The sequence below is a fragment of the Agelaius tricolor genome, unplaced genomic scaffold, assembly GCF_023055355.1.
Source record: "Agelaius tricolor isolate 1412-34295 unplaced genomic scaffold, bAgeTri1.0.p SCAF_13, whole genome shotgun sequence".
NCBI lineage: Eukaryota > Metazoa > Chordata > Aves > Passeriformes > Icteridae > Agelaius > Agelaius tricolor.
This window is the reverse complement of record NW_027269273.1, coordinates 4,198,536-4,224,554: the sequence shown is the minus strand read 5'-3', so window position 1 is coordinate 4,224,554 and position 26,019 is coordinate 4,198,536. Positions and strand designations below refer to the sequence as shown.

General features: G+C 49.4%; 2 protein-coding genes across 7 annotated transcripts in view; both read left to right on the top strand.

Moving 5' to 3' along the window:
- Positions 1 to 6,556: 6,556 nt before the first annotated feature.
- Positions 6,557 to 13,402, top strand: LOC139595653 (C-type lectin domain family 2 member D2-like). The gene is made up of 7 exons (XM_071439193.1): positions 6,557 to 6,560; positions 6,748 to 7,032; positions 7,894 to 8,109; positions 8,489 to 8,587; positions 8,690 to 8,871; positions 9,072 to 9,172; positions 9,956 to 13,402. Exons 1-7 carry the CDS (start codon positions 6,557 to 6,559, stop codon positions 10,068 to 10,070), a joined length of 1,002 nt encoding a protein of 333 aa, XP_071295294.1. The 3' UTR covers positions 10,071 to 13,402.
- A 4,381-nt stretch (positions 13,403 to 17,783) lies between these two features.
- LOC139595391 (C-type lectin domain family 2 member D-related protein-like) overlaps positions 17,784 to 26,019 on the top strand; it is a 34,696-nt gene continuing 26,460 nt past the window's right edge. The window contains exons 1-2 of one of the 6 annotated variants that reach the window (XM_071438496.1): positions 17,784 to 18,523; positions 19,469 to 19,940. In XM_071438496.1, the coding sequence (XP_071294597.1) occupies positions 19,853 to 19,940 (88 nt within the window). In that variant the 5' untranslated portion in view covers positions 17,784 to 18,523; positions 19,469 to 19,852. The other 5 variants (XM_071438492.1, XM_071438494.1, XM_071438493.1 and 2 more) reach the window with 5 other exon arrangements.

Genomic DNA, 26,019 nt, shown 5'->3' with positions numbered 1-26,019 from the left:
TGATCAGAAGGCTTGATTTATTATTTTATGATATATGTTCCATTAAGACTATACTAAAAGGAAATAGAAAGGAAAAGGTTTCTTCAGAAGCTAGCTAAGCTAAGAATAGAAAAGAATGAATAACAAAGATCTGTGTCTCAGACATAGAGCAAGAGCCAGCTCTGCCATGAGTGGTGAGTAAATCCAAACATCCACAGGAGACCAATCACAGGTCTGCCTGTTGCATTCCACAGCAGCAGATAACCATTGTTTACTTTTGGTTGCTGAAACTGCAGCTTCTCACAAGGAAAAATCCTAAGAAAGGATTTTTCATGAAAGATGTCTGTGACATCCAGCTCTGCTTGTTTGTTGCCCAAGCTGTGTGCATTGGTATACATGCACCTCAGCTGGGCTACTGACTTCACCCCGACTCAGCCTTGCAACCCTTGGGTCTGCTTCCAGATAGCTCGGCTGCTTCCCCTTCCCCCTTCAAACCTAGTTTAAAGCCCTCTCAATGAGGTCTGCCAGTTCATGAGCTAAAAACCTTTTGCCCTTGACAGAGAGATCTACCCCATCTGGTTCTAGCAGAGCAGATGCTGTAAAAGTTTCCCCATGATCAAAGAACCCAAAATTTTGCCGATGACATCAACCCTTAAGCCGCCTGTTGATGATGCGGATTTTCCTGTTTCTTTCTTCATTTTCCTCCGCCACCAAAGGGACTGAGCAAAACAATACCTGTGCTCCTGCCCTATCAACTACCTGACCCAGTACCCTGAAGTCCTTTCTAATTGCCTTGACACTCCTCTTTTCAATCTCATCACTGCCAGCCAGTATCAGCAGTGGGTAATAATCAGAGGGCTGAATCAGCCCAGGAAGTCTCTCAGTGATATTCTGTACCCGGGCCCCAGGGAGGCAACAGACCTCCCTGTAGGATGGGTCTGGTCAACATATGGGGCCCTCAGTTCCCTTCAGAAGGGAATCACCTACTACGATTACCCTTCTTTCTTCTTGATGTTAGAGGTAGTGATCCATCTTACAGATGAATCATTACTGGGGGTTCACGGGGCAGACAATTTTCTCCTAAATCATCTAGTTGGGTCTTTAGACCCAGGACTTCATAGCTATTCTGAAGTGGTACCTGGCTGGATGATGGGGATGGGGAGGAGTTTTTGTTATTACCTCCCTGAATAGGGACACATTTCCACTCCTCTTCACCTACCGGGTGCCCTTCCATTGCCTGAGAGCGGGAGGCATAGAAGTCCTCAGTCTCTCGGTCAGAGGCCTCCCTTAAAGATGAAAGGGCTGAGCTCCACCAGTCTATTTCCCTTTCACTTTCCGGATACTCCTTAACCTTTCAACTTCCTCCCTAAGCTCAGTCACCAGTGAAAGGAGGTCATTCACTTGTTCACACTGCAGGCAGGTCCCCTCCACAACACAACTGGGCTGACATTAGACCTAAACTCATGCAAGATAAAGATTTTAATTCATCATATAGAAAAATCCTTGCTGTGCCAGTTCGATATAAGGAAAATAATGCTAATCCTTGGTGGGAGCCTATAGCACATTAGGATATTCAGAAATTGGGAAAAGCTTTTAAAGACAACAGCTTAAACTCCCAGTATTCAATAACGTGATGAGAAGTAGATATGATTCTTATCACCTAACGCCTTCAGACTCCTGTAACATTTCATCTGTAATTTTAATAAACTCACAATATATTCTGTGGGACTTGGAACAGTGAAAGCATCCTCACAGATCAGTGGAGAGCTCTGCTAGAAGCCCAAAGCCCAGCTAACAATCAGTCAATTAGCTAGAGATACTCCAAACCATAAAGCTGAAGACCAAGCCGAATCCCTTTCCAGAGCAGGAATAAGAGATATTAAAAATGCAGCCAGAAAGACTCTTTTAACTGTACAACTGCAAGAACCCATGAAAACGCCGATTCTCTGATTCAACAAGCCACAACCAAACCTTATCTTGCCTTTTTAGATCGCTTGGCACAAGCAGTTCAGAAGCAGTGTCCTAAGGAAACAGCACATCCTCACTGAATTAAAGCCTTGCCTTTATTAATTCAAACAATAAATGTCAAAGGGTTCTGTTACCAGAGCAGCCACCAACAGTGCCACCAATGCTCTCAGCTTGTGGTAACTCTGCACTCCACAGCACATCGTGACCATACAAGCTCCCGCACTGGGGGAACAACTTACAAAGTCCCAAGATTCACGGGGAAATAAATTCCAAAGAGTTGTTGAGGCTCAAACCAAAACTATTGAAGAAACCCTCACTGCTTTCCAGGTAGAGCCCATTAAAGAGCCATTTTTAACTGTAAAAAAATAGTCATTTTTAAAAAGACAGTTCTGAAGCAGAGAAAAATACAAAATCACCTGATACTTACCCTCAGCACAAAAAAAAAGAGGCATTATACCGATCGCTGTCGCTCCAAATTTCACAGAACAGAGAAGCCTCTGTCGGGAACTTCAACAAAAGCTCTCAGCGCCACCGTGACACAAAACAAAGAACGGCGGCTCCATCGCAAACGAACAGAGCAGATGCGATTTGTAAAATCACCAGAAATCTCCCGAGCAACCCCGAATTATTACCCCCCGGGGCACGATGCAAACTAACAGCTGCTACATTACCATACCTCTAAACAAACTTTTGTCATCAGTTTCTGCCCACCGGGGTCACTAGTACTTCACAACAGGGACAGGACATTTTCATGCTAAGCAGAGAAAAAACCATCATTCTTAGATTTTCAGTTTTCCCAACAGTTTTCCCAACCCTATTAGTTCAGTACATTGTAACCAAGAGCTGACAGCTTCAGCTCTTGCTTGCAGCACTCCAGCAGCAATTCAGCCCAAACCACTCAGAGCCATTACTGCTGCATTGCCAGTGACTGTAGCTAAGCAAGACATCCACGGAGAACCTGTGCTTTTAACGAAGCAAACCGTGTACCAAGGCATGGCACCGAGAGCTTTAGCCCACAGCTGGTGGCCTCTGGGTGGGAGGTGTCCCCAGTGCAGAGCCAGAGCCCCCTTGCAGTGTGAGCAGGGCAGTGGAGCAGGGAATGTCCCAGCCGTGCTGGCCACGGGCACGGAGGGCGCTGCGATTCCTCCTGTGCTGCAGCCCGGCCCCTGAGCCCCGGCAGCGCCGTGGGGCTCCCACAGGAGTCACAGCAGCCCCGCCGTGTGGGCACAGTGAGCTCGTGGGGACTGCCCCGGTGCCGAGGATGAGCCGAGCATCGTCCGGGCCCTCTGGGCACAGCCCCAGCCCGGCAGAGAAGGAAGCCTCGCTGGCCAGTGAGGAGCAGAAACAGAAGGGAGTTTCTAATGAGAGTCCCAGCAGCACCGACCGCTCCAAAGTTATCATCGCAAACGAACAACCCCGTCCAAGGGAGTCAGGAGCCTCCAACGGGGAAAAACTAAATGCCATCAAAAATTAATAAATTAACAATTACCAAAAAATCACATCAAACCCAAAGAGCCCCTAGGATTCCCCAGAGTTTGTTATTCACAAGAAAATGTCTGACTCCTAGAAATTACTCCACAACCTTAAAAAAATCAACAAAATAATAGAAAACTGAGACCCCTGCAACCTAGACTTCCTTTCATTTCAATAATTCCAAGAAACTGGCCTCTTATTGTCATCAAGTTGAGACTGTATTTTCAACATTCCCCTACATCCAAAAATACCCCTCCATTTGCCTTTTCTGTTCCAGCCATCAATTTAAAAAATTACAAAAGTATCACTAGTCAGTTTTACTGCAAAAAATAAAAAATCACCTACTATTTGTCAATATTTTATAACAGGAGCTTTATCTCCACCACAACAAAACCAGCCACAGTCAAGAACTTTACATTACATAGACAATTTACTCATTTTACATTACATAGACAATTTAGTCATTACCAACTCAAAAAGAAATAAAACAGATTCAAAACAACGTCATCACAGACATTCAAAACACTAAATTAAAAAGTTCTACATCACAGAAATTAAAAAGTTCTTCATCAAAAATGCAAGAAATCCCACCTTAAAAATATTTAAGATAGAAGATAACAAAACAATCAAGCCACAGAAAGTACAGCTCCCAACCAGTGCCAAGACCTTACAAAATTTACAACTTCTCCTCCAGTTTTAATTTAAAACTGAGACAAGACAAATTAAAAATCCATTTCATTTAATAACCCAAGACAAGAAATTTACTTCTATTTCCACAAATACTAAACCTAAGTAGATTCCAACAAAAACATAAAACCATATCACACATAAAACCACACTAACAATTCCACAAACAAAACCACAACCACACAGATGTAAGGCACACAGAAAAACTACAGTTCCCACCCAGCATCCCCTCCCCAACCTGCACAAACTGCAAACCTCAACTTTTATATCAATGGTAAAACTAGAAAAACCCCTCATATCACAGAGCTCTTTTAGCAAAGGCATAGTATCCATCATGTTAAAAAAATATCCCTAAATATCCAACTTTACAAAATAAAGTATAAACAAAACAATTTAGTGCCTTAGAATTAACCAGTACTGAAAAAATTTGAAAAACCACAAAAACTAAATACTCCAATAAATTTATTAAAAAATTTAAATGTCGCAGACATCTTTTATGAAAAACCCTTTCCTTAGGATTGTTCCTCCTGAGAAGCTGCGAGGCCTCAGGAACAAAATGTAACCAATGGTTATCTGCTGCTGTGGAATGCAACAGGTGCATCTGGGATTGGCTCATGTGGTTGTTTCTAATTAATGGCCAATCACAGCCCAGCTGGCTCAGACAGAGAGTCCAAGACAGAGCCTTTGTTATCATTTCTTCCTTTTCTATTCTTGGCCAGCCTTCTGATGAAACCTTTTCTTCTATTCTTTTAGTATAGCTTTAATGTAATATAGATCATGAAATAATAAATCAGCCTTCTGAAACATGGAGTCAGATCCATGTTTCTCTTCCCTCAACATAAGACCCCTGTGAACACTGTCACATTAAAATACATAAAAAACCTTTTACCAAGAGTAACTAAACAAGAACATAAAGGTAAATAAAAAAATATAGTAACAGTTATTAGTTTTTACTTATTTTTACAACACAAAGATACCTATAAATCAACCAAAACCAAATGTTTAAGTTACTCTGAGTCAACAAGTTCAAACACCAAATATTTAACCCATTTCAGCCCAAACAATCCCTTTACAACCTATTTAATCACTACACTGATACCAACCCAAAAATAACCAACTCCAAACCCTGACAGCTCTGAGGGTACAGTCACCAACCAAACAAATCCTGTACCCAATTATATCACGGAACCCCCAATCTTGTTAAAACACCCTTTAAACCTCAACAATTAAACACTCTGAATTCTTTAACAATCAGATTTTGTACTAAGCTTCAGTATCAAAGAAATCTACAGTTAATATTACTCCTCATCATCCTATATAGAAAATCTCAAGTTTTTAGTACAATTATAGCAGTCCTCTGTCCCCTAAAAATAAAACAATTAATCTTAACAAATTCCCATAGAAATTGCAAAAAAAAAAAAAAAAACTAACTCATGGATAAAAATACAACCTAGCAAAACGTTCCCTCAAAAATTAAAAATAGCCCACATAACATCAAACAACTCACTATAATAACACCTAATATTTAAAAAAAATTTAAACCATAAAAACGTCAACCCATCATTACTAAAAAAACCTGCAATAACAATTTTAAACTCTACAAAACGAGTTATGTTAAATTTGTTTTTACCTCAACTCATCTTTACTATAACATTAAAACAATTAAACCAAACAGAGTATTAATTAGACAAAAAAATCAATACTACTTCATTTATAACAATATAATAACAAATATTAGTACTATTAAACATACAGCCTTACAAAGCAAAACCACCATCAGTTTTCTCTTACTAGCACATCAAATTAATAAGAAAAAAAATTTAAAATTATATTACATAAACTTGTTGAAAATCGATCCACAACTTCAAAACCGAAAAAAATTAACAAACCAAATTAAAACAAACATTAAATCCTACTTTTAAAATTATTTTAAGATAAAGCACAACCTTTACACCCTACCTAAAAAAACTTTACAAATTGAATTTCCACATATTAATCATTATAATACCAGTACTGGTAATAGCACCTTAAAACCAACAGCCCGTTGCATATTCATGTAACTCATGCATGATGCATAAATTCCATTCAAACACAGGATTCTGTCTGGTCATCGTCAACTCCTTCCTCCAAATCCTAACAGCGCCTTCGAGGCAGGAAGAAGTTCATTTCTTCTGATAAGAGGAAGATAAGATAAGAGGGCCATAAATTCTTCTTCTCTGAAAGATTTCGATGCCCTGTGGCCGCTATCTCGCTGCGAGTCCTTTCTTTTTAAAAAGAGTATCCTACAGAGCATCATTTCTGTTTTAACAATTTTCATAACCTAAAACTATATTTAACACAGTACTTAAGAAAACTAATACAGCATTACCTTCTAACACAAAACATATAAGATTCATTTTAATACCTGCGAAAAGCCAATCATAAAATACATGCATTTATCACACCCATGATGGGTGAGAGATCTCTGGCTGCCTTTCTTGAGAGCCCCGAGCCTTTCCTGCTGTGTTCTGTTGCCTGCCCAGGGGCAGCAGCAGAGGCACTGAGCGCTTTTGCTGGCCCCGGGCACCTGGACGGACCCAGCCCAGCCCGAGAATCCCTGCGGGAATTCCCTGTTGAGAGCCCCAGGAGCGGCTGCCCCAGGGCTGCGCTTCTTCTCCGGCTCCAACGGCGTGAGGGCTTTTCCTGACCGCGGTGTTTCACAGACAGGACCGACCGGGCACAGCTCATCTCACCTTATCTCCCCGCTCGCTCCGCCCCTCTCCTCGCTGCGATTGGCGGCTTTGAAAAGGGTTAAAGAGGCCGGGCCCGGTGAATCGGGCGGTGACCACGCGCCACTCCTCCGCGTTCGGGTCTCTCTGCAGCGGCCGCGGCGGCACCCGGAGCCCGGCGAGGCGGCGGCGGAGCTCGGAGGCGGCTCCAGCCCAGGTGGGAGCCGCGGTCGGTGCTGCCCCAGCTCGGGGCTCGCTGCGGGCGGAGGGGCCGCGCTGAGGGCCGGGGGGTTCTGGCGAGTTCCTGGTGGCGGCTTCCCCCGTGTCCCCCCTGCGCTGGGATCGCCGAGGGAGCGGCTGCCCGCGCTCTCCTCCTTGCCCGGATGGCCGGCATGGAGCCGGTGCCGCGGCAGCGCTGGCTCATCCCGGCTGCTCTCGCTGGCACGGAGGCGGCTGCTCCGTGCCCGGGACCGTTCCCGCCCGTGCGGCTCCGGGCTCGGGGCCGCTGCTCGGGGGGGGAGGTGTCCGTGCCCGGCTCGGGGCTGGCACGGGATGAACTTGAACGGGCCTCAGAGCCCAAAGCGCTGCAGGCGCCGAGTGCGGGCACAAAGCGCCGCATCCTGCCTGCTCCGGGGCCGAGGCTGCTCGGCGCTGCCCTCGGTACCGGGACCCGCTCCGTGTCCACGGGCAGGGAGCCGCAGCGGCCGTGCCGGCGCTCGGTGTGCCCGGGCTCTGAGGCGCCGGGGCAGGGAATGTGGGGCACAATGGTGAGCAGCCCAGGGCTGCTGCTTCTTGCCCCTCGGCAGGGCCGGGCTCCGAGCCGCAGCTGCCCCGGGCCAGCAGCAGCCGGCAGCTCGCAGGCGCTGTCAGCGCCCGGCCCGGCACGGAGCTGGGCTGCAGCGGCTGCAGAGCCACAGGGGCCGGGGCTGCGGGCACCGAGAGCTCCCGGAGGCTGCGCTTGTCTCCGCAGCTGCTGCCGCACCTCTGGGCAGCGGGGACAGCGCAGCCACAGCTGCCACCGCCCTCCTGAGCCCCCAGCGCCGGCACCAGCAGTGACCTCTCACCGTGTCCCTTTCAGGGTGCCAGCAGCGCGGCTGTGAAGCTGTTCCCGAGGCCGAGCTCCCAAAGGATCTGCCAGCACTCCTGATGTCTGGAGAGCAAGGTGCTGTTTGTTCCAGGCAGAGACATGCTGGCTATGAGCAGGAGGAGAGTGAACTCTGCTCCGTTCCTGGAGCTGTGAAAGAGTCCCCGAAGAACAGATCAGCAACAGGGAATAGACACCGAAGATTCCTGGGTGAGTGCAGGGCCACCCCTGTGGTCTCTAGGGTGGGGACAGTGTCCCCTCCCAAGGGCAGGGCTGGCAGGTGTGTGGCTGTTTCCCGATGTCTGGCAGAGGCCTGGTGCTCTGCTGGGCCCCATCAGTGGCTGGAAGCAAGAGCCCCAGCTGCCCCCAAGGCTGTGCAGTTCTCCTGCTGCAGCCTGTGCCCACAGCTGTGTCCCTGGCTGTGGCCACAGCTGTGTCCCTGCCTGTGGCCAGGCTCTTGGCTCTCTGGCTGCCAGCTGAGTGAGGCCCACACTGGCTCAGGGCTCCCTGCTCTGCTCCCTGGCCATGGGCTGAGCAGATTGCAGGCCCGGCTCTGCTTCTGGCAGCCAGCAGCTCTTTCCTGCTCCAGGTGAATGGATCAGGGGCCATCCCGTGGGCACGGCGGTGCTGATTCTGCTGCTCCTGGTGCTGGTGCTGGCTTTGGGGGTGGCCTTGGCTGTGCTGGCAGGTAAGGGAGGGGCAGCAGCCTGGGCCCAGCCCCTCGGGGCAGAGCGGGCTCCCTGCTCCCTGCACAGGGCAATCCTCAGACCTTCTCCTCTTCCCCCTGCAGCACCACAGGTTCCAGTCACACCTGCAACTCCGCTGTTGGTTCTGTGCTGTCCCCATGACTGGGTTGGCTACAAGGGGGTCTGCTACTACTTCTCACGGGATTACAGCACCTGGGATCAGGGTCAGGAACGGTGCTCCGAGCTCGGGGCCTCCCTGGCCATTGCCAAGGATGAGGAGGCCATGGTGAGTGAGGGGCTGCGGGCGGTGTGGGGTGGCTGAGGGCAGCCTGGGGGTGCTCCTGGGCCGGGCTCGGTGCTCGTAGGGCCGGGGCTGCAGCCCTGGGCCAGGGCCTTGCAGGGAAGGAGCCCCGGCGTGCGGGGGGAGCCCCGGGCCCGTGTCCCCCCAAGGGGCCGGGGCAGCTCCCACTCCTCTCTCCTGGGCAGGATTTGCTCTTCGGCCTCCGCGGGAACGTCGATTACTGGCTCGGGCTGCGCAGACGGGGCGAGCGCCTGCACTGGGGGGACGGCAGCAGCTACAGCTCCCGGTGAGTGCCGGGGAGCCGGGCAGGGCCTGGGGGCACAGGGGCACAAGGGCTGCCCCTGGTATCTTGGTTTGCCAAGACAGATGTCTGTTAAGAAAGGCAGGAGCCTTCGCTTAAATGGAAAATGCAATTCCCCCTCCCTCTGAATTATTATAATTTTGAAATTAAAAGGCTTTCCAGCAAAGATATGAGAGTAGGAATAAGACTTCTTGACTAGGAGGACTAAAAATAAAAATGTAATCATAGGAACAAAAAAACCCTTACTGGCCAGGTCAAAATATTACCTGGCACCCTGTGTGTCAGGGTGTTGGCACCAGTCCCATTCAATGCTGGTTCCAGCCCTCCTGCACTTACAGGTGTGCTTGTGTTGGATCCGTGATCCTGTAGAAGGCTGAAGTTTTCCTCAGAAGGTCCAGTCATGTTGTAGATGGGCCTGGTCTTCCTAGGGGAATCCAGTGAAGACAGCTGCTGCTCTGGGAATGCAGTGGGCAAAGGCTGCTGTGGTGTTCCAAACCTCCGATTCTGTCCAGGTAGGAATGCTTGGCTCCTCCTCCTGGGCAGAGCATCTCCCCATGGGGTGATGGAATTTTATCAGCCATGCAGCGACATTCACTTGCCCATTAACAGAATATATGTCCTGGAGGGAGGATTGATTGTGGAGGAGATAAAGAAAACTGCCCAGTTAACAGAAGATAACTGCTCCTCCTCTAAACGATAGGAATAAAATACCCCTATTCCCAACCTAAGGCACCAGGCAGCCAGCACTGGCTCTGCTCCTCCCTGCAGGGTTCCCATCTTTGATAATTTCGAGTGTGCGTACCTGGCTGACAAGAGATTGAGGAGTGACAACTGCTCCAATGAGCGGCCGTATCTCTGCAGCAAGGCCCCAGCTCCCCTGTAACAGGGGCTGCAGAAAGGACCTTCTCCACACTGGGCAGTGCCAGCTTCACCTCTGAGCCCAGCACAGCGCTGTCCTTCCTCAGCTGCACCCTGTGCCTTGCACTCCCTCTCAGGGTCACCTCAGTGCCTCTTCATGGCCAGTGCCAACGCTGGGCTGGGGCTGCAAAGGAAAAGTCTCTGCAATCCATCCTGCCACCGCTGCTGCCTGCAGGGAGTGCATTGCCCTCATTATATGTGGGAAATACGGCTCACAATTTACACTTTTTATGAAAGTTAATTAAGGGTTAAAGTCCTGCCCTGGGATGCTTGTCTGCTTGCACAGGGTTAACTTAAACTATGTTTTCTATATACTGTTACATATTAGAGCTACATGCATATTTATACAAGTTTTTAAGAATTCAAACCTAACTTTCAATTTACGTACTGGTTTGGTTTTTTTTAACTTTTGACTTGTCTTCAGGCCATGTTGTACCTTAAACTAATATATTTAATTTTTTTCTTGTGGTTCCATTGTTTTGTATTTTCACTCCCTGATAACAAGGGTCCATAAAATCTTTTTATTTCCCATGCTCTGTTTCTGTTATCTTGTCTTTCTGATTAGAAATTCCTTGAATGTGGGAAATCACCTTATTTGACACCATTTTCTGAGTTAGTTACATGAGAAAATCAATCCAACATTACACAGTCTCTATTATGCTATGGTCTAAGATAGTGTCTATTATACCACTATTTATAAAAGCTATAGGGTGCATAGATAAACTGACAGGTTATACTCTATCAAAAACAGTAATTACAAATTGTATTATATCAGGATTTTTGTGATCAATAATAACTTGCAAAACAAAAGTTAGTTTTGTACATAAATGCAGAAGCCAATACCTATATTTGTTATTTATAACATTATACGACAAGCTCAAATGGGAAATCCAAATTGCCCTGGGCTCCTGGAAATCATCACAAACTGGCCTGAAGTTGACACTTCTGGACTGTCCTTGGAAGATGTGAGACAGGACCCTCACTTTTAAAATCTTAAAGGTTTTTTTAACCTTAAAAAAATAACAACAGACTGAATAAGGAAAAACTACAGCTCGGGGCGGGGGGGGGGGGGTCTCTGAGTGTCAGCCATTTGTTCATTTACAAAATGGATGCTCTGCCTTTTATACCCTCAGCCCCTCCCAAAGTTTTGTCAGTCAGCTCCTTCTCTGCCCTCCCCAGGTGGAGATCACTTCCTTACACCTTGATTGGAGCTCAGGTGTTGTCCTGTGGCCCCTCCTGGTAATGAGCCGGCCCTCCCCAAATGCCCCGAGGCTGCTGGGGCTGCTGCAAGGGGGAGGGAAAGGGGACTGTGGGGGGAGATATTACAGGGACAGCACTCTACAGCTACAGAGCTTCTCCTAACATACACATAATATCTGTCTCTCAGTTGTGAGAGCCAACCATCACAATGTTAATGTATAAAACCCCCTATTTTTCCTATGAGTCATTTGGCTTGAAGAATGCGCTGCCATTTTCAATTCTGATTATCTCTCAAAAAAATTTTAATGAGTCATAGTAGCATCTGTTGATGATGGTGAGGACAGTGGGAACAGAAGGAAAAAAATCTCAGGTTTTCCTTAGACAGACTTATTTGGAATGGACAGAATGGGATCACTGAGCTCTGGTGTGGCTTTTTGAGCCCATCTACTGTGCCCATGGGGTTGCTACTCATAGCAGGTGTATCTTAGTGCTGAGTGCAGAGGCCAACTCAGTCTTGCCTTCTGGTCCCTGTTGTATTACAAGACAGCTGAGCAATGGCAGAGCTCTGGGGTGCCTTTCTTGCCCCCACCTTACCATGGATATGGGATTGCTGCCCACAGCAGGGCTATGGAATCTTCTCCGTGGTGAGCACAGGGGCCAACCTGGTCTTGCCCTCTATTTCTTGTTTCACTCTGCTTGTTGGTCCTTGAGGAAACTGCCCATAAGGTAGCCTGTTATGGTTTCCTCAACAGATGCTTGTAATTCTCATCTATTAAAACAGGACAATTACATTAATAAACAATACAGTTCAGACTCCCTGCCCAAAGTGTTGGTTAATCTTCAGGCTGGCTGGAAGCTTGACTCCACTTTTCAGATGTCTTCATTCTTTGGCTCTCTCTCACCTGGTCTGCATGTTACAGTCTGTTCTTTGGGTTCTCTCACCAGCCTTTAATTCTGTTGCCTTGAGTCCCTCTTGCTCTGGGGTTGGCACAGCCCATTCAGCTCTTAGGTAGAAGGATCCTTCCAAGCCAAAAGGATTTCTGAAGCAGTCCTAACCTGCAGCCCCTGGGTGCCTTCAGGCCATCCATCAAAATCCAAGAAGGAGTCACAGGCATCTGAGGTAAAATTAGGGTTCCACAAAAGTAAAATTTCTCTTTGTTTTTAACAGAGGCAAATTTTCATCTTTTAAGCCCAAATCTTCTCTGACACACAAAGGGACATAAAATACAGAAACTCTTTAGTTCCAACTTGAAACATTTGTTTTTTGGCAATTCTATTTGTTCATGAAGTGTGGCTGTATGAACACTACTGAAGCACACAAATACTGAGACTACTACTACTGCAAACTGCAGAAATGACTGAAATTCTCTTCTACTGGCAGCAAGAGTAACATGTCTAAAGATTTCTTTGTATGGAGAGTAGTACAGGGAATGGTTTCAACATCAAAATCAACTGGAAAAAATGATTTCAGGTAAAGTGTTAAAAAATGAACACTGTGTTATAGATATATACTATAGTATTGGCTTTTTGCAACTATTAAAATGGATTCTGTATGTGTGGTGTTAAAGTGACTTTGCTATAAAGATATAGTTTATATTTCTGTTGCTAACTAAAACTTAGAAATAGCTGATATAGATATGCATGTGTTAAAATGCCTGCTTGGTTGGGATAATATCCAAGGCATATATGATGCCAGCTATCAGCACTCATCTTCTGAAGACAGCGTGGACCCAGGCCCAAGAACTGAAGGTGATGATAAAATGGACTAATACCAAAACCAAGAAATGTGCATGCTCTAAAAAGCAGGACCCGAGCAGGTGTTATGCAAAGCAGTTCTTGGGGCATGTAAACTAGTTTGGGGAAAAGTTTACATATGCACCAGGCTGGTGCTATAGAAATGCTGTATAAAGCCTATTTCCAAACTAGCAGGTGTTGGGGAAAAGTTTACATATGCACCAGGCAGATACAGTAGAAATGCTGTACAAAGGCTGGTTCCAAACCAGCAGGTGTGCTCTTGGCTGAGGGCCAAGACACATCCAGCTGTAGCCTCTGCTTTGTTGTCTTTGTCTCCTATTAAAGTTCTACATTTTACCAGGAGAGGGAACAGTGGTTTTTTCAGGTTATTTCAGGTATTTTCTGAGTCATATTTTCAAGATGATTCACAGAAGCTAAACTGTCTGAGGGCAAGAGAGCATTACAGGGAGTCATAGTTTGACATGGGAAAATTTAGAGAAGTGAAAAAAATTGTTTCTGTCTAACTGAGAGTCCGTTGAACCACTAAGAACTGAACAGGCCTTTGTGAAAGACCCTGATGAAGACCAAAGGAACCGCGATCTTCCCCTTCCCCGTCGGGCCGGCAGTGAGGCGGCGCAGCCGGGCGGGCGCTGACTCGGCCCGGGCTGGGTCCCTTCCCCCCCAGCCCCGCAGCCGGGCAGGGACAGGGAGAGGGCGAGGGCGAGGGCGGTGCTGCTGCGGGCAGGACGGAGCCGGCCTTGCTCTCATCTCGCTGCTCGCTGCACCCCCAGCCCGGCCCAGCCGAGCCCCGGGAGCAGCCCCAGGCCAGCATCGGGACTGTAGCCCAGAGAAGCGGCCCGCAGCCAGCGGGCAGGGGAAGGAGAAGCCGCCCCTGTCCCAGCCAGCGCAGCCCCGAGCGCTGCTGCTGCTGCTGCTGCTGCTGCTGCTGAGCTCTGGCCGGGCGGAGCGGATCGGAGCCGCTCCCCAGCCGCAGCTCCGCGTCTCTAACGGGGTCAGGGCAAACACCTGCAGGCTCCAAGCATCACACAAACCCTGTCCGTGCTTCTGTCCTCCCTCGAGTGAGAGAAAAGAGCAAGGTACAAACGGGTAAAAGAACAACATGGAAACATCACGGTCAGTGAGGAGGAAGTTAAGTCCCAGATGGGAGGGATGAGGAGATGCCTTGATTTTAAAGCTGAAATCCCCTTATAAGCTATGGAGAAAAGACACTTTTTCCCTATAATGCATAAAACTATGGGGAGATGAAGAGTTCAAATTGATATCCAGCAAAGGCCTCCACACTAAAGTAAGCAGATGTTAAAGGAGCTGTAATCCCATGAGAGGTTTGAACAGAGAAAGAGAGAAGAGTAATCCCATACTCCCAGGAGAAAATCTCTGTTCCCAGGGATGAAAATTATTTTAGAAATAAATAATAAGAACTTTTTCCTTTCACCAGCTCATCTTTAAAACAATACCCCATAAGTCAACATGACCAATAAACAAGCTGTAGGAAGGATGTAGAAAATGAGAGAAGCTTCACGATAAATTCCCCTTGGCAGCTGCTATTTGTGACCAAATTAGGAACCAGGAGAAAACTCTTTCCTTTTGTGGAGAAGTCCCCATAACATTAACAAGAGGGACTTCCCTCCCTAAATGAACTGAAGAAAAATTTTTTAGAGGTAGTAAACTAACTGGAAATTTCTGGTTTTGTTCCTTTACTTTGTCAGTGGAAAAGAAAAAGTTGTGGGAAGAGGAGAAGTTTTAGAAGTTTTCTAAAGGGTTTGCTTTTTCTTGCTATTTTTTTTCTTTTAATTACTATTAATAAAATTTTCTACATACCATTTTAAAGTTTTAAGCCTGCTTTCACTTTCTCGTAATCTTTTCTCACAGCAGGAAATGAGTGCACTAGTGATTGATCAGCACCTAAACCACAACACAGGAAACTGTGAGACTCGGCTTTTCCAGGGAGAGGAGGGAGGAGCAATGCTTAGCAAAGCTTTGCCAACTTTGTGTCCTCTCACAGAGAATAAAACAAAAGTGACTACACTGTTATGAATGAGGTCCCTTTATGTCTAATTTAATAAACCACAAAATTAGAATTTAGCACCAATTTTAATCGAGCAGCAACTTTATATAAAATTATACAATTAGAAACAATCAAGCAGATGCAAAAAAAAATTGGCAGTGGTTTGGATAAAGCATAAGCAAAATCAGTCGGGGTACGGGGAGGGTTTTTCTCATCCTGCCTCACGTACAAAGGACAAAAGGATCCAAACACAACTTATACACTGTATGCTAATACATATTCATCAATATTTTCCTGTAAATCCCCTCCCATTTTTGATTCCTGCAATCTCTGTCACTGCACTGCACAGTCCATGCTCTGCCTGTTGCTAAGGGGTCTTTTGGCCTTTTGGGGGTCTCTTCAGAGGAAGGCTCACTGTCTTCCTCGCTGCCCTCTGAATATCCTGGCAGGTTGGGCATGTGCATTACCCTTTGTGTTATGTAAGTAAGCATTATGTTCCAACTAAGTCTTATTATTTCATAAATAGGACTACTATTGCAGATTGCACATTTGGAATTGTCCCAACTTTGCTCATCCCAGGACCGATTCTGTTTTAGGATATTGTTTATCTCAATACTCCATCTTGTACCTACGTTCTCATGAAGATCGGAGAACATCTGTTTCCTGACCCTAATTGCACATCCTTTTCCTCTACTGCTTTTTAACAAACATTTTCTAAAATATCGATACGGTTGCAGCTGTTAGCATGAATCATATTATTTATCACAAGGTAAGAGGCTGAAAAACATTTATAAGGTATTGTAAACAGGAAATAAGTTAGCTTTTACTAGAATAACATTGAGTCTTCCATCTCTTAGCTCTCACTCTTCATCGAGACTGACGATAAAATCAAATCTTTTAAAACACCTCTGCGTTACCCGGTCAATACAAAAATAAAACCCCCGAGGTGTAGCCCCTGCCCCGCGTGCCGAGCCATCGCTGTGGCCCCGCTCGCTGCTCCCAGAGCCCCGCAGGGCCCCGGGCCCGGCTGCCGCGGCCTTGGCAGCGAGGCCGCTCCTCCATGCCCGGCCCGGGCCGAGCCGCCACCGCCGCGCGGGCACCGAGCCCGCGCCACAGCGCCCCCTGCAGCCGCGGGGGAGGCACCGCACCCGCCCCTGCCGGCCGCGCCCGCAGCTGCAGCGAGGGGAAAGCGCGCGCGGCCGGCAGGGGCGGGGCTGGGGCTGGGCCTGCTCGGGGCAGCGCCGCGCTGGGCCCGTGTGCGCTGCGGACACAGCGGGAAAGAACTGCGGCTCTGTTCTCGTGTCTGGGCCCGAGAGACCCTCAGCTTCTGAATTATAATAATGCAGAGGCAGGGGGATTGCATTTCCCATTGCCAGGGAGGCTCCTGCCTTCCTTAGCAGACACCTGTCCTTCAAACCAAAACACCTCCATTGCTCTGTGCCACTGTGTGGGGAGGAGGGAGGGAATTGGGGATAAAGTGAAGCCCAGGAAAGAGGAAGTCTTTGGGGCCCGAGAGACCCTCAGCTTCTGAATTATAATAATGCAGAGGCAGGGGGATTGCCTTTCCCATTGCCAGGGAGGCTCCTGCCTTCCTTAGCAGACACCTGTCCTTCAAACCAAAACACCTCCATTGCTCTGTGCCACTGTGTGGGGAGGAGGGAGGGAATTGGGGATAAAGTGAAGCCCAGGAAAGAGGAAGCACTGCGGGGAAGGTGCAATTTTAGGATTTGGCGTACTTCTCAGTCCCTTGCTCTGATTTCTTTGATAAAAAAATTCAAGTAAAATTAATGTCCCCACTCCGGCCTTCTTACGCCCATGAAGGGTGAGAGATCTGTTGGTAAATGATGGAGAGCAGCTTCCCAAGCTCATCTCTCAGCTCCCTCATCCCCCTGGGGTGGATCCCCTCGGGGCCCACAGATTTATGAGCATCCAAGCAGCTCAGCAGTTCTCTGACTGCCTCCTCCTGGATCACAGGGGACCCATTCTGCTCCCTGACACCATCCATCGGCCCAGGAGTTCAGTTGTCCTGAGGACAAGCTGTGTTTCCACTAAGGGCTGAGGCAAAGAAGGCATTGGGCACCTCTGCCTTCTCCTCATCTGCAGTTACTAAGTTCCCTCCTGCATACAAAACAGAACAAAAGCTGGTCCTTCCCTTCCTTTTACTATTATTATATCTGCAGTCCTTTACAAAATTACCAAATTAAGTTTAAGCTGAGTTTGGCCTTCCATTATTTTTTTCCTATGTACCCTAGCAGCCCCCTTAAATAGTTCCTGAGAAACCTGACCCTCCTTCCAAAGCTGATACATCCTCCTTTTATTTCTAAGTTCTTCCAAAACCTCATTGCCCATCCAGGCTGGACGTTATCCTCATCAACTCCTCTTTGGGCACACAGGGACAGTCTGTTCCTGTGCCCTCAAATCTCTGTTTTGAAGCATGCCCACTCTTCCTGAACTCCTTTGTTTCTAAGGGCTGCTTCCCAAGGAACTCTGAATAAGTCTCCTAAACAGGCCAAAGTCTGCCCTCCTGAAGGCCAGTGTAAAAGTCTTGTTGACGTTCCTCCCGATATCCCCAAATATAGAGAACACTGTAATTTCATCATCACGTGCCCCAGGAGGCCTCCAAGCAGCACATCTCCCACCAGCCCATCCCTATTCATAAACAACAGATCTAGCAAAGTCCCTCTCCGGGAAAGCTCACTCACCAGCTGTGACTCGTAAGCCCTGGCAGCACGCCCGGAATGCCTTGGATCTCGACTAGGCAAGCAGGATGTTTTCTTTTTTCCGACTGCTCCTGGCTCTATGACAACGCGATTGTGGGGAGTGAGGCGCCGGGGCAGGGACTGCGGGGCACAATGGTGAGCAGCCCGGGGCTGCTGCTTTTTGCCCCGCGGCAGGGGCGGGCTCCGAGCCGCAGCTGCCCCGGGCCAGCAGCAGGCGGCAGCTCGCAGGCCGGGTGAGGGGGCGCCATGAGGCGGCCGGGCCGGCGGGGAGAGGGACCGAGCGGTTCTGGTGGCACCGGGCACCTGGCCCAGCCCAGGTCACTCCGAGAATCCCTGCCGTAATTCACTATTGAGAGCCCCAGAAGCAGCTTCCTCGGGGCTGCTGTTCTCGACCAGCGCCAACAACATGGGGCCCTTTTCCTAGCAAGGTTTTTGCAGGACAGGAATGACCTGAGTGCTCCCCCCGCGCGGCTTCTGCTTCTGAAAATGTCCCTGCCTCTGGCTTTCAATATGGCTCCGGATTCACTTTGGTACAAGAAACCGAAACCACAGTTGGGTGATTTCCACGACGCGCCTGCCCTTCCCCCTCCCGCCCGCTGCTCCCGATGAAGTGTGGCGCCCGGTGATTGGTCAAAAGGACCAAAAGCGCTGCCACACCGCCCTCTCGCCGGCTCGAGTGCTCAGAGAGCTGAGGCAGTGGCGATGCGGCGAGGGAGCTCCGAGGCAGCTGAAGCCCATGTAAGACTCGCTGTCGGTTGTGCACCGCCTCGGGGCCTATTGCGGGCGGAGGGGGCCGCGGTTAGGGCCGGGGGGGCTCTGGCGAGTTCTTTGTGCCGGCTTCCTCTGTGTCCTCCAGGCACTGCGGCAGCGCTGGCTCATCCCGGCTGCTCTCGCTGGGACGGAGGCGGCTGCTCCGTGCCCGGGACAGTTCCCGCCCGTGCGGCACCGGACTCGGGGCCGCTGCTTGGACGAGAGGTGTTCGGGGCTGGCACAGGCTGAAGTTGAACGTGCCTCAGAGCCCAGAGCGCTGCAGGCGCCGAGTGCGGGCACAAAGCGCCGCATCCTGCCTGCTCCGGGGCCGAGGCTGCTCGGCGCTGCCCTCGGTACCGGGACCCGCTCCGTGTCCACAGGCAGGGAGCCGCAGCGGCCGTGCCGGCGCTCGGTGTGCCCGGGCTCCAAGGCGCCGGGGCAGGGAATGCGAGGCACAATGGTGAGCAGCCCGGGGCTGCTGCTTCTTGCCCCTCGGCAGGGCCGGGCTCCGAGCCGCAGCTGCCCCGGGCCAGCAGCAGCCGGCAGCTCGCAGGCCGGGTGAGGGGGAGCCATGAGGCGGCCGGGCTGGGGGGGAAGAGGAGAGGCACAGAGCGGTTTTGGTGGCACCGGGCACCGACCCTGGCCCAGCGCAGCCCAAGACTCCCTGCTACCATTCCCTGCACCATTACCCGGCTCCACCGCGGCTCCGGCTCCGCGGACAGGCGTCTCCAGGAGTTCAGAATGGGCAAAATGGGAGCGAGGGAGAGGAGGCAGCTGGTGCCAGTGGGTGAAATGGCTTTGCTGCCCGCTGGCAGGGAGAGGAGGAGGAGGGAGAAAATAGTGCCAAGTAAAGGGGAGAGAAAGAGGGACAAGGCTGGAGCGGTGGCAGGCGGCTGGGATTGCCATGGGTCAGGCAAGCATTTTGCTTTCCAGCTCTGTTGGAGGAAAGAAAAGAACTGCGAAGTCCGTTTACGAAAAGAGGAGAGAAATAGCAGGTGGTGGAAATCGATGACAATTGGGATTCATTTGATCTGCTTGAACCAGAAAGGCTCCGCTGGGAGCGAGTGGGGGCTGCCGTCCCAAAAAAACCGCGCTAAGGAAAAGGAAATGGAGGAGAATGTTTATTAGAATGTGGGCGGTATGTGAGGGCGCTGGCCTCCCCCACTGCCGCTGCACACGGCCCTTCCCTTCCACTGCCGCTGCACGCGGCCCTTCCAGTCTCCGCTCCCGCCCCTCCCGTCGCTGCCTCCCCACGCGCTGGCGCTGGAATCGGCCGCAGCCCCTCCCACGCCGCCCTGGGCTCTGAGTTTTGGCGGAATGGGCGGGCAGGATTGTTCGTTTAGTTCCGGAGCTGCGGCGGGGCCTGGCGAGGCGATGGCGGAGCTCAGGGGCGGCTCCAGCCCAGGTGGGACCCGCGGTCGGTGCTGCCCCAGCTCGGGGCTCGTTGCGGGCGGAGGGGCCGCGCTGAGGGCCGGGAGGTTCTGGCGAGTTCCTGGTGGCGGCTTCCCCCGTTTTCACAGACAGGGAGCCACAGCGGCCGTGCTGGCTGTGTTGGAATTTAGGCCCAGCCTTTTCTTGCCTCCTAAATTTTCCTCCCTTCTTTTCTCTTTTCCAATCTGAAGAGGCCTCAGCTTCCTCCCTGTTTCCTTTCTCTCTCACCTTCCAGGTCCTATTCCCCAGAACTTGTTCTTTCCATATAAAACCCTTGAAAACCCATTCCCCACTTAAAGCTTTGTTGGGTCCTTGTTTTTCTCCCTTCTGGCTGCTGTGGGTGAAGGTCTGGCTTTGAGGAGCACACCCGGCTCCCTCTGCTCCAGAAAGCAGCCTTGCACTTATCCCAATCTCCTGTGCTGAGGGCTTCCTCAGGCTCCTGCTGAAATGAGAAATATCCAGGAACCTTTTCCTTTCCTGAGATTAGAATGGTTTCTGCAATTCCTTCAGATATGAGCATGATGGTTAAAACTCCACTGTGCAAATGAAGGTTTTCCCCTCCGTGCTTCGTCCTCTCCCTTAATTTGTCATCTCAGCAACTGCTAAGGAAACCTTTCTCATCTTGTCAATTGGCAATGCAACTGCTCTTTAATTCAGTTTTTAAATAGGATTTAAGTCAGGCTCTGTCCATGCTGTTGATTTGCATTTTGGATGAAGTTGTTGGTGCTCAGCAAGCTCTGTGCTGCTTTAAAGCCTTTCTCCAAGGCTCAAAGAATGACCCTGGCAGGGAGTGCAGGAGCGCTGTGCGCTCCTGGTTTAGAAATGGAGTGCATCAAAGCAGGTTCCTTGAAAAGCCATCTCGAGTCAGTGAAACTAAGGCACTGGAACTCCTTTGGGAAATGGTCCATTTAGGATAGAGCCACAGTGCCAGAAGCTGTTTGTCTGATGGTCAGTTCATGCTCTGGTCAGTGCAGGGCCAGCCCCTCAAGAAATGCATGAGCCAAACGCAGCAAGGAGAGGGAAAGACCCGAGCTGAGCTGAGAGAGCCGGAGAGATGAAATGCCACAGATGTGCCTGGAGCATGGCCCTCCCCAGCAGCTTTTCTTACAGTTCAGTGTTCAAAAGGCTGAAAGCTGATGCTCAGGACTTGGGATCTGGCTTGGAACTGCAGAGGGGATGAGCTCCCTTACAGGAACTCAGGCAGGGCAGTGCCACAAGCCTGCAGCCAGATTGCTTCTCCTTCAGCTTTAATTCCATGGGGCTTTTCTGTTTGGTTGGTTTTTTAGGTGGTTTTTTGTGGTTTTTTTTTTTTTTTTTGGTTTTTTTTTTTTTTTTTTTTTTTGGTTTTTTGTTTGTTTTTCTTTTTTCTATGAAATTCTTCTTAGAGATGCTACAATTGAAAGAAGAGAACAGAAATAGGCTGGAGCACCACTGGCACAGTAATTGATATTTTACTGTTCCTCTTTTCCCTTTAAAAATATATGTAAGATAACATGAACTTTTAAACTCCGTGGTTTGGGAGAAGCACTCTTTTTTTCCCTCTCTTTGGAGGAGATATGCAAGTCCTACGACCCTGGGCCAATGCTCCCTGCATTTTATTTATGTTTTTATAATTAAACAAGGGGCTGATAAGATTGACAAGGAAGATAAGACTCAGGAGCTCGCTGGGCAGCAGCCTCCAAACTCTTTGCAAAGAGCAGTAGGGTGTGAAGGCTGCTTTCCAGTGTGAGATTAATCCATAATAACATGCTCAGTGACATCAAAGGCACTGCTTAGAAGCCACTTGTTATTTCCCGAGGTGCAGGAGCTGGAGGGTTTGACAGAGCCTGGGCAGAATGATGAAGAATATTCCTGTCAGATTTCTGCTTCTCTCCTTGTGCCAGCAAGGGAAACCCATCCTCGTTAAGGGTTTGTTCCTGTCTGACAGTGTGGAGTTTTCCCAGCCGGGTTTTCTCTCCTGACAGCTCAAGTCTGGCCTCTTCAAGAGCAGAGCTCGCTGTGCCCCCAGGGCTTTGCTGCTGGGAGCAGTGGGAGAGATCCTGGGAACACTGGGAGGGAACTGGGAGCACAGGGAATGCCAGAGGGAACTGGGAGGGAGAGTGGGAGCAGCGGGAGTGAGCGGGAAGGAGCCCTGGGAGGGAAATCAGGAGCTCTGGGCAGGAACAGTGCTCCCAGTTCCTGCCCAGTGCTCTCCCCATCCCTGCTGGGGCTTGCCAGGAAGAGGGGGGATACTGGCAGGGAACTGGGAGGGAGCTCCTCAGCACTCTGCAAGGGCAGCAGCCCCAGGGGGGACCAGTGAGGAGGGGGAAGTGCCCCCAGTGCCTCCCCAGAGCCCCCAGAATGGGGCATTACAAGGAGAAAAGGGATTGAAATGGAGGGGGGAAAAGCTTTTCTGTGATTGTGTTTGAACTGGGGGGATCCCCATTCACCTGTGATTTGCAGGGTCTCAACTGAAGGAAAACTCACCTTTTTCATCTTTTTGGCTGCCTCCCTTGGTGGCGCCTCCATTTCCCATGATTTTCATGCTTAAATGGAAGGAGGAACCCTTTATGGTGCTGTTTGAGGTGAGGGAAAGAGCCCCATTTCCATCATCTTCAGGTTCAAACTGAGCCAACACGGCTGCCCCTGGTCTGAAAGGGCTTCCCTGGAGAGGAACCTCTTGGTGTGCCACTGTAAGAGTTCCATCGAGGGGCACCTCCATTTGAAGGGACCTTCACAGGTGAAAAAGATGTGCAAAAGCCCCCAGAATGGTCTTGGTTGAGGGAAATTGAAGAAGGAAACTGCATTTCCCCTCGTTTTAGGAGGCTAAATTGAGGCAAAGGCCCTTCTGTGAGAATAACTGGGGCTGTGTGTGATTGGCACAGAGCAGGAGCAGCCTTGCCCTCAGCAGGTCACAGCCCTGGCCCACGAGGATGGGTCACAAAAGGGTCAGGAAAGGCCACAGGACCTCAGCTCAGATGAGGCTTTTGACAGAGCCCAGAGATCTCCTCCTGGAACTCTGGAAACACAGGAAAATCAGGAGACAGCCCTGGCTGAAGGCACAGCAACCCTGCTGGAACAAGAGAAGGGACTAAAGGCTGAGCAGGCAGCGCAGGGAACGGCTGCAGACAGCCTGTTCAAAGAGAGGCATCTGCAGCTGGAGAGCAAAACAGAGAGATCCCAAAGTGACACCATGTCTTGTGCATAGTCACACAAAGATAGCTCAAAGTTCATGAAAAGCCAGCTATGAGTAAGGTAATGGTGTCTTATGAAGAATGCCTGTTATCAAAATGAGTGAATTGACATGATGGAACCGATCCATCAGCAGTGACTGTCTCAGGAATTGGAGCCAATATTCTTCCAGCATTGCTGTACCCACAACAATGGAACACTGAACAGCTTCCAGTGGCTAACAGCCATCATGTAGAACAACCAGCCTCTCTCCTGTGCTATCTGTGGAAGATAGAACAGAAGAGATCACAGTGAATGATCCTGTCAGGCAGTGAAGCACTGACACCTGTGCAAGCTGTGAGAGGATCACGGGCCCAACAAGCTGTAGCTTCTCCTATCCAAAAGCAGGTGCTTATCAGTGTTTCATCACAGCTGTTTCAGTGGGATCTGTCTTATCTCTAGAAGAAAAGAACTACATCTTGCAATGTAAAGAAACATATTTAAACAAAATTAACTTAGGGCCTAAAATTAATTGCAGTGGAATTCAGTGTCACCTCAGTGGCATTAGAGGTACACTTAAAGGAACTTAAAGTTAACCTCTTTAATACCGAATGAAAACTGATCCTAATGAAATTGGAATAGAACATAAAATGGCTTCAAGTGGAAACATAAACTCGACCTTGTCCAAACTCAGCAATACTGAAACCTGACAGAAATCCACCTTGACATAAATGACTGTCAACAAAAGTAACTCAATAGAGCAATAAAGCATAACCTAACATTACTCAGATTTCACTTTGCTTAATCTTACCAAGACTAAAATCATATTCAAATAAATCAGAACTGAACTAATAATCAATATCCTTAAAAGGTTCTGGGTACTACAAAATGTACCTTATTCTGCTGCTATTAATACCAAAAGGCACTGAAAATGTGAACCAAGCATGGCTGAAATAACTGCCTGATGGATTTACTGGAGGGATTAGAAAAGTGTGACAAATATGGTGACCCTGTGTAATTTAACATTGAGGAAAACTCATGGCAGCCACAAATTTTATGGAACCATAAATTTACTCAGACCTTTTAAAGTGCAATTGTTCCGAAAGACACAATAATGTAGAATTTGGCAAAGTGTCCAACAAACCGGGAGCTTCTTGAGATTGTATTTAGTGTAATAGCATATGGTAAATGTTATCAGCATTTCTGTTAAAGAAATTCGATTGTGTTGTGCTGCACATGATAATAATAATGAAGCACTGCATTTACAGCTTTGACTCTCTCCGGTAACAATTCTCAGAGGAATCAGAGTTAGTGAAAAACACAAGGTTAACTTTACAAAGGCATTTCAGCCCATGTTTACGGCATTGTAGGACACGGTGCGTGAGGCTTCAGTAACCAGGGTCAGTCAGAGGCCTTGGGGCAAATGCCGGGGGTTCGCCCCGCCGCAGGGTTGGGGAGCCACGGCGGGGGAGTGAGTTCTGCCGGGGCCAGCCGGAGCCGCCGGGCAAAGCCGAGCCCCAGGAGCGGGAAAAGCCCCGGCGGCAGCGAGGGAAAAGCCGAGCTGGGACCTGCACGGGGCTCCGGGTGAGGCGAGTGCCGGGGGGGGGGCCAAAATGGCCGCGGGCATCGCCCCGACCCGCTCGCCCTTCGGGGGCGGTGCTTCCGCTCCGCCATGGCTGCGCTCCCGGCCGCTGATTGGTCAGGTGGGCGGAGAGCTCCGCCGCGGCGGCCGCTTCCGCTCCAATCAGTGCCATTGCGTGAGACCGCTCCGCACGTCAGCGCCCGCGGCGCCTTGGTCAAGAGGGGACGGGAGCGGCGGCGAGCGGCGCGTTCGTGTCATGCCGGAGCCCGGACAGGCGGCGGTGGCGGAGCTCAGAGGCGGCTCCAGCCCAGGTGTGACCCGCGCTCGATCGTGCCTCGCCCCCGGCGGAGGAGGCTGCGGTGCGGGGGGGGGGACGGGGGGGGGGGGGGAGAGGGGTGGTGTGTGTGTGTGGGCGGGAGGTTTGGTGAATTCCTTGTGCTGGGGTCCCCCCTCGACAGGTGAGGAAAATGGAATTCACTCCTTAGTGTTTTTGAAAAGTCACTAATAATAATGGTTGTAATAGTAATAGGATAAAAAGGGATAATATTTCCAGCGCTGGGTGCTCCCGGTCAACAGTGAAAGAACCCACCGGGGTGTACTGATAATGTTCTGTTTATACTGTGGCATCGCTGAGGTGCATGCATATTCATGTATTTAAAACAATATCCGAACATTTTTTTGAGCTTTCTTGTGTTTAGGGAACTCCTTTGTCTGACTTCTTCACACTCTTATCTGCATGACTTCCTGGGTGTCAGGTCAATGTATTTTATTTATTCTTGTGTCTGCATCCTGCGGTTTCACATCCTGTGATAAGATTTTAGTATTTTCTCCTTAATTTTAACGTGGTAGTCTCTAATTGTCCTCCATTGCTCTGGTTTTGGTCACAGTTATTTTATCTCTTGGACAGGTTGGTCAGTGGATGGCCTTACACTGTTTTTAGTTACATAAAAGCGTTTTTCACATCTGATGTTTGCTAAGGTCTAAAATACAGTACATTCACCACACTATTATTTTCATAAGTGATACATAGATATTCATTACACGACTATGTCTATGAGTAATACAGTGCATACTTAAACGTATAGATTATAATACACTGGCATCCAGACAGAAAGAGTTAGAATTGATACTATACCTAAATCATTATAATCACCAACAACATGCAGAGGCTCATACATAAATGTGAAAGCCAAAACTCCCAGGTCATTTTTCCCACAGGCAGGGAGCCGCAGCGGCCGTGCCGGCGCTCGGTGTGCCCGGGCTCCAAGGCGCCGGGGCAGGGAATGCGGGGCACAATGGTGAGCAGCCCGGGGCTGCTGCT

Bases quoted from the DNA above. Each gene is read 5' to 3' on its own strand.
- LOC139595653 (XM_071439193.1), top strand. The intron at 7,033-7,893 runs GTGGGAGCCGCG...TGTCCCTTTCAG, and splicing joins CGGAGGCGGCTCCAGCCCAG to GGTGCCAGCAGCGCGGCTGT. The intron at 8,872-9,071 runs GTGAGTGAGGGG...TCTCCTGGGCAG, and splicing joins CCAAGGATGAGGAGGCCATG to GATTTGCTCTTCGGCCTCCG.